Source organism: Hevea brasiliensis, chromosome 14 (genome assembly GCF_030052815.1).
Source record: "Hevea brasiliensis isolate MT/VB/25A 57/8 chromosome 14, ASM3005281v1, whole genome shotgun sequence".
Classification (NCBI taxonomy): Eukaryota; Viridiplantae; Streptophyta; class Magnoliopsida; order Malpighiales; family Euphorbiaceae; genus Hevea; species Hevea brasiliensis.
In genome coordinates this window covers 68,116,410-68,124,612 of record NC_079506.1, presented here as the reverse complement: position 1 = coordinate 68,124,612, position 8,203 = coordinate 68,116,410, and the positions used below count along the sequence as shown (strand labels likewise).

General features: G+C 31.2%; 1 protein-coding gene across 1 annotated transcript; it reads right to left on the bottom strand.

Moving 5' to 3' along the window:
* Positions 1–1,444: 1,444 nt before the first annotated feature.
* LOC110667476 (uricase-2 isozyme 2) lies at positions 1,445–7,742 on the bottom strand. The gene is made up of 8 exons (XM_021828331.2): positions 7,309–7,742; positions 6,450–6,542; positions 4,454–4,529; positions 3,513–3,622; positions 3,199–3,290; positions 2,848–3,021; positions 2,646–2,736; positions 1,445–1,724 (listed from the first exon to the last, which is right to left on the bottom strand). The coding sequence occupies exons 1-8, from the start codon at positions 7,516–7,518 to the stop codon at positions 1,641–1,643; spliced, it is 930 nt and encodes a 309-aa protein (XP_021684023.1). The 5' UTR covers positions 7,519–7,742; the 3' UTR covers positions 1,445–1,640.
* Between the last annotated feature and the right edge of the window lie 461 nt (positions 7,743–8,203).

The following is an 8,203-nucleotide window of genomic DNA, read 5'->3' as shown; positions in this document are numbered from 1 at the left end:
CATTTCGAACTAATTTTAAAGAAAAAAAACTCATTTCAACTCAATTACACTTATATTTTGTATTTTTAACTCTAATTTGAGATCTAATAATAATTAATTAATTAAAAAAAATAAAATATTAATATTTTTTCAAAAAATTAAATCAAATAAACCAATTTTTTAAAATAAAAAAATAAAATTAAAATACCAAAAAACAAAATTGAATTTCCAATTTGGTTATCAAATTTTTCGGTTTAAATTGAATTCTACTTGCCCTATTATTGACACAATGTTTACAATGGCAAACTATTTAAAACTAATTTTACAAATTAAAATGGCAGTTCAAAAAGATTCAGGTATATTTGGAAAATAAGAAAAAATTAAAATATTTTTACCATTAAAATTTTATATTAATGTATAAATTTACAACTAGAAATAATGCTTTAGTTCTTAATTGTCAAGCCTAAAATTAAGAATACATACTAAACAAGCCTAGAAATAATTCACAAATACATGTGTTTATTGTTGCATAGAAGTCCCTTCAAGTTTCGAAATGGTGGTTGTACGAAAACTTTGGTATAGAACATGGAGATACATATTGATGATGTAGGGGATAAATTTTAATAGTTGTCCCTTAATTTAAAAATATAAAATAAAACTCATTAAACTTTAAAATTTTGTACAGTAAAATTCTTTTGACTCTCAATAATCAATTCGTAAGTAATACGTTAATGTGAATAATCCAAAGGGACAATAATGTGAAACAATTGCTATTGTTATTTTAGGGTAAAAGTCTCTCTAATAAGATATTATACATCTAGTGTTTTATTATCTCATACAATTAAAATTTTTTTATAGTTAATCTGTGAAGAAAATCATAGCTGATTTTGTCACTATCATAGAGAGGAAAGAGAATTATTTATGCCACTGTTACTCTGTATTGCATAAACCGATTATTGAGGATTAAAAGAATTTTACTGTATAGAATTTCAAAATTCATAAAGTTTTATGTTATATTTTAATGTTTAAGGTCGATTCTGTTACAACTCCTAAAGTTCAGGGACAACTCTTGAAATTTATGCATGATGTAAGTGAAGTATGACAAACACTCACTCAAGAGAAACAATCTGAGTGAAAGATTTGGGGATGAACATGAATTCAAACAAGTGTGCATTTGGTATTTGAGAAGGCAAATTCTTGGGATTTAATTTGAGCAATCAAAGCTACAAGATATGCAAATCCTCTATAGCTAGTATAGGACAAAGAATTCCAAAGTTGAAGATTTTATAGTGACTGTCAGTTGGCAATCAAATAAAATATGGGGGACAAGATACGATCTTATCATGAGAAAATAGGAGCAAGAGTCGTATATGTTAAATTCACAAGAGGTGGCATCAGATTATTATGCATGTCTAACTGTATTTTAAACGTTTCTATCAAAGCAAAAGCAACAGCCAATGAAAAGTTACATAATAAGATGATTTTATTGCTAAAGAAAACATCCTGTGCGTCCAAATACAAATGTTTCATAACATGACCATCACATGTACATAATACATTTCCAGAGTCCCACTTATTATTTCGAAAACAAAGCTGAAAGGTGAATAACCATGATAGGAACACTATGGCATCTACCCATAGGTCATTTGTGCAAATAGGTTCTACATCTTTGACCAGGTACGGCTCAAAGTAGCTTCTATTGTTCCATGCGGTTCATCTGTTGGTACGTATACATCATCATTGAACTGTAAAATTCATCAGTCATCGTCACTTGTTAGTTTAAATATTCAGATCTTAAATTTATATGCAAAATCAACACAATATGCACAAAATTTTTTTTTCTCAAAAATATACTAAGCATCTAAAAAATTTTCACCATTCCTTCCCAGAACTCACTCTCATACTCATTAAGAACCAAATATACACTGAAAAAAGGATTCAGGTTTAAATGTGTGCATGTGTGTGTGTGTGCACACTCATATGTCGACACCTCAAAGATGATAAAGTGCTCAAAAACTTTCTACATATTTTAGAAAGAAATTTTGAAAATTTAATTTGGCAGTAGTATTTTGCTTATTTAGAAGTTTGAGTTGATTTAATATTCCTAATTTGTATTAGTTCCATATTTTCTTATTTTGGGATACTATAAATATGTATACCATGCAAGTACTTTGATAGAGATTATTATTAATGTTATTGACAATTGAGAAGTAACGAAAGTATTTTGAGATATTTGTTTCTTTCCCTTTAAGTGTTCTTTGTGGTTCCAAAATCTAGATCAACTAACATTGTCGAAGATTTTTGGAAAAATTCCAAAAGCCTTTTAGGAGAACCTCAGTGAATAGGATAGGGGAATGAGATACACAGGACACATACAGAGCAACAATTGTAGCGGGAACAGATTGTGGAACAACATCGCTAAAACTAGTTCTAACCATTTCCTCTCTCTGAGTGATGCAAAATAAAAGCCAACTCAGTGGCATGTTGTTACTGGTAATAACGCCCACGACAACAACAACAACAACAACAACAATAATAATAATAATAATTTTGCATGCACACACACCAAAAGTGAAAATAAATAACAAGAAAATGACAGAAGTCAAAATAAAAAATTTGATCTAGTTTTAGATGTGTATCCACACAACATAATTGGGTTCAATTACCTTTACAATAGCATTATCCTTGCTTGATATGTTAACTGGTAAGAAGTGGATATTCGGCATTTTAAGTTGGACTGATGATATCTCGGGAAAACTGCAATTGTTTAGGGGGAAAAAAATCAAAAGATTGCCACATAAGAAATCAATTCTTTCCAGCAAGTGACAAAGTTTTTGAGCCTCTATGTTATTAAGAAGCAACAAAGACCTGTTGAGTACAGCCTTTGCCATGTGAAAAAGAGTGCTTTGAACAGATGCACTGTATACTCCCTCCCTAGGAGGACCAAAGAATGCGTTGGCCAAAACTTTCTTCACATCCAAATATCTTTCTGTAAAGTAAAGTGGAATCTGGGGGATGCTAGAGACGGATTCATATGAATACCTGCATCCACATTTTTCTCAGAAATAAATATTATGACGTTTTAAAAAATAATACAATGAAAATAAACGGTAACCCAAAAAAAGGGCAAAAGGGAGTGCCAAAAATTCCAATCTTCCTTTAACATTCATATCCAAATGCTTTCTTGTTAAGTCATAACAAAAATGGGAAAAATCATACTTCCATGATGCAGTGACTTCTGTTGCCAGAATCCTCTCTTGTGTTTCAGGCAGAGCTGTATACTTATCCCTAATAAACCCTTCAAACCCTGACTGTTGAAAGCATAAATTCCAAAGTTGGAGGATCAGAATATAAATCGTATCATAGGGATAGCATGAAAAAGCATTCCAAGAGGGAAAAATAAACGTAAGCTTTAGTTCAGTCTGATAAATCCTAATCTGTTAAAACAAAACTGAGGGGTTTGAATAGCACAGGAGCTTATTCAGGGGGAAAATACCTAGCAAAGAGTCTCCCTCTTTGCCTTGGTTGTTTACCTTGGTTGTTTTCAGCACAGACATTCCTTCAATACCAGAAGTCAGCTGTAAAGCTCCAGACTTCTTGACTATTACCTCTGTTGTATGCTTCTCAGGTCCAAGCTTAAAACCTTGACCAGTAGAGGTATAAGAAACATAAACATAGTTACAAGAAATCACGGATGTGATTAAAAAAAAAAAGTGCATTTAAACATTATTTATGCACATAAATATATATTCAGACAATGAAAACAATTCTTCAAGTTCAACAAAAGTTAGAAGATTTTCAAATAGAAAAGAAAAAAAAAAAAAACAAAAGTTAAAAAATTAGGACGAAAAACAATTTTATGCCAAAAAAAAAAGAAAGAAATATAGAAAAGACACAAGGGCAACTAGCTCAGATTGGTAGTCTACCAATTGCCACAATGAAGCACTTCAAGAGAATTTAATTCAAGGTGGCAATTCATCAATCTTCTTGAATTTCATGGATCTGGCCACTACATGAATAATCTGATAAGTTTGAAGAAGCAAGCCAAGTAGAATTTTTTACATGTACCAGGGGTACAGAGGCAATACAAGTTTAATGTGAACTTTTTTTAAGGCCAGATTTAAATAGATTCAGTACTATATATATTACAAACATAAGTATATTACAAGCATACTTCAATATAGATCAGATGTTCCCTTGTGTATGTTGTCTGAGGTTAGAAACACTACACTCAAACTTCAGTTTTAAATATTCTAGTTTTCATATCGTACCTATGTTTGATACAGTGATTTTTTGTTAAATAGGCCAAAAGTTGAATAATATAAATCTATGTTTCTTTTGTCTTTCATATTATTGCATGTGTGAAGAAGTGACTTTTTATTCTAGGGTTTGTCACTGCAAATCCATAGATATCATATCATCTGCAATAAGAGTTCAATGATTATTCTCCAATTTACGAGCTTTGATTACTTACCGTGTGTGTGCAATTGTCCGTCTATGTTTACACGCTCCCAGGGCTTTTCTATAATCTTTATGATGGCAGCATTTACCTAAAAAAATTTTAAAAGAATAAGGTATGGAATATTTGACAACTTAAAATATTTAATCATACAAAAATCTTAAATGAGGGTGAATGCTAGAAGAACAAAATTCAAAACTAGGGATTGTGAAGCAAATCAATAAAATGTCTGTAACTTTAGTTTTATCCATAAAGAAACTCTTCAAGACTTAATCACTGATTAAATGGAACAAAGACAAGCTCTTCATCAATGATTTAGAATTTAAGTTTGAGAATTCCTGAACTCATTGCAATGAGGTCAAGTGTATTGGATCCTAGATCTCAGAAAACAATGAACGAGCATACAGCTTCACCATGCACTTAAATACACCAGGATCAGGTTTTATTCAAAGGCCTTGAATAAATGGGCTTAATTTAAAGCACTCTCTTTTCTAGAGGTGCATACAATTCCAAATGCACAAACTACATGTAATTTTCTAAGATGACAATGCAGGGGCTGCCAGGCTGAATCAGAATCCCAAGCAATGCAGTCACAAGACAGGATGGACCTGTGACAAATTTCCACGTTCTCTAGTGTGGTTAAGTGTTTCACATTTACACTTTTGTTTCTTTAAGGTAGGTCTGGTGTTAATTCCAAGAATCAAAGAGATCAGTTGGATTTTCAGGTTAAAGCTTGAGATAAGCTAATTCCAGTTAGGGTTGGTAGGGTTTGGAGATGATGATTTCATTGTTTGAAACACCAAACAGATTAATTCAATTCTCAGGTCAGAGGTTCATGGAAGATGGACCATTAGAAGACCCAGAATGGACCACTCAATAAAAATCCTGCTTACCACATATCAGCTTGGTCGATTCAGTATTTTATGAACTTTGTACTAGATATGTTGTGTTATGCTATGTTTTGAAAGTTTTCAATCTTCTGCGAGAATATTGCAAGTATTTCTTATATAAATGCAAGGCAGGTCAGTTTTAGGCAATGCGGGATAGTGGACTGGTGGAGTACTTTCTCTAGTGTGAAAAAAAAAAAAAAATCATCCCATTTCAAATATATTGCTTTGCAAACTTATTATCAAATATTATTGAGTTGGATGACTGTCCCTTCAGCGCTTATAATCAAGAAACCAATAGAAGTGTCCACACAAAAAAAAATAATAATAAATAAATAAAAAATAAAGACCTTTTGATCTACTTTAAACTACAAGAAGAATAAGAGAGCAATAATTTGCACATAAAGGAAGCAGCATAAATTATGAACACCAGAAGTGGCATCTGAAGGAGAACTGTATGATTTGAGAGAGAAGAATTAGTTTGAGGCAGTTGCAAGAATGCAGAAGTGATTTCCTTGGGGCAAGATGGCAAGTGGGGCAAAGATTTGTGGAAATAGAAACAAATTATTTCAATGTTATAGAGAGATGAAGAGAATAAAATGCTTGGAAATACTAGATTTAAAGAGAAGGAAAAGTGGAAGAAACCAAGGGAAAAAGAGAGTAAAGCTGAGGAACTAGTGTCCCACATGGTCCCTTGTCCTCCAATATAAATATTCTGGTAGTCTAGGACATTTTGAAAAGTATTTTAGGCATCTGGTATAGGTAGCCCCATGTTCTTTTCGAGTATAAGTGAAGTTTTACCAGCTATTCTGTAAAGTTAGGCATTTAGGAATTTAGTTGATACTAGAAAGCTGATTTGAACAGAGCAGAAGCTTCATGTGTCAGTATTTGGATCTCACAATATCATAATTTGGTTTTGGCCCAAACTCATGAAACTGACTTAGGTTGGAGCAGTTGCAAAATGTCTTAGTCCAGTTATTCTGACTAAGTTACTTTTAATATTTCAAAATCCAGCTTTCTTGTGTATTTGTCCGGACAGTATTTTTGGGTTCAGTCAGTATGTGGGATACAAACTCATACCTTCTTTATACATGTTAAAAAGCTTCAATTTCTGCAGTATTTACCTGTTTGTAATATGAAGTGAAGTGCTTAGCCAGCAAAATTGCAAAATTCTCTGCTGAAAGCCGTTTTGAACATTCCTTTGCCATAGCATATACCTGTATTGAAATTAAAATTGCAATTCATCACAAATTGTGGAAATTAAAACAATAAGACCCAATGAATTGCCTTCATCTATTAAAAAAATTTCCAATATGAAATAAAAAAATTATAAATCATGATTTCAAACAGATTTTCCATATCAGTCTTCACTTCACCACATTTCAAACAAATAAAAACACTTTTTGATTTTTGAACTTCAATCAGATGTTACTGGCTTGAGATTTTAAGCTGAGACTCGCTCATGATTTTTGGAATGAAGTGCTATATGTACCACGGTTTTATTATAGCTATTGATCAAGGTGATCCCATCAAAATAGATGGTCAAAATCTATCAATTGTACATACAATAATTTCTCCCTAATCTGATCCTGTGAATAGAATTAATTATCTAATACAAGCAAATGATTATGCATAAACTTACCATCTAAAAGGATCAGAACAGAAGTTCCTAAACTTAGATGGGGAATCACCAAAGCATCAACTCACAATCCAACAGTATGTAGCATCATATATCAATTGGGGAATCATGACCACAAGGAATTATACGAACCTTACTTTCAAGGCATTTCTACTTGTACTCGACATCCCAAGTATGCATTCAAAAATTAAAAAGAAAAGTGCAAAAATTTACTCGATCCGATCACTCAAAAGGGAAAGACATTGAACCCTAAGAGCAAAAATTAACTCATGGTTGCTCAAGATGATAGAAAGACATGAAAAGGGTATGGATCAAAATAGAGAAAAATCACAATCTTGAACTACCGTATTCTTCATGGTATCGGTGGCAACGATATTGGAGTTGTCATCAGAGACGTAGGCGTTGAGGCAATCGGAAAGGAGGCTGATGCTGACATTCCATTCGACCATGAAGTCATTACCTCCATGGTTGTTTCTCCAAACTCTGGTAACCCTGATTCTAGCCTTGCCGTGCCTCTGGTCAAGCTTGAATCCGTCCAAGTCAATATTGGCCATGGTGAGAAGAATTGAAGAAAGAAGAAGAAGAAGAACAGAGAACTGTTTTATATAAATATATATATATATATATATATATATATATATGAAAAATCAAATGGTAGGTGGCCTATGGGCTGACAGTTTTGTGGCAGACAGTAACCTGTCATTTTGCACTTTCCCAATTTTTTAGAAGTGAAATAAGAACTTCCCCATCTCATCTGGAAGAAACTGTGTCAAAATATATTCATTTTTAAGTTTTTATTTCAATTAATTAATTTTTGGTAAAAAAATGTAAAACATAAATTTTCTAATTAATTTTTTTATATTTTTACATTATTAACAATAACTTTGTGATAAAAATATATTACTATTTTATTATTAAAATTTTCAAAAATTACGATGTTAATTTTTGTCAAAATGGAGCTTTTTGGACTTAAATAGAAAGTTATAGATTAATTAGGATGAAATTTTAAAAATATATTTATTTAGATATAAAACAAAAATTATAATTTTTTTTTTATTTTTAAACAGAAAATATCTCTTAATTATAATTTTTTATTTTATTATATTAATCTAATATTTAACATTTCATATTAAAAAATAAAATATATAATTTCTAATATATTAATAAAAAATAAATTAATATTAATTAATTATTTAATCAAGTACTTTCAAAAATAATTTAATATAATTAATATTTATT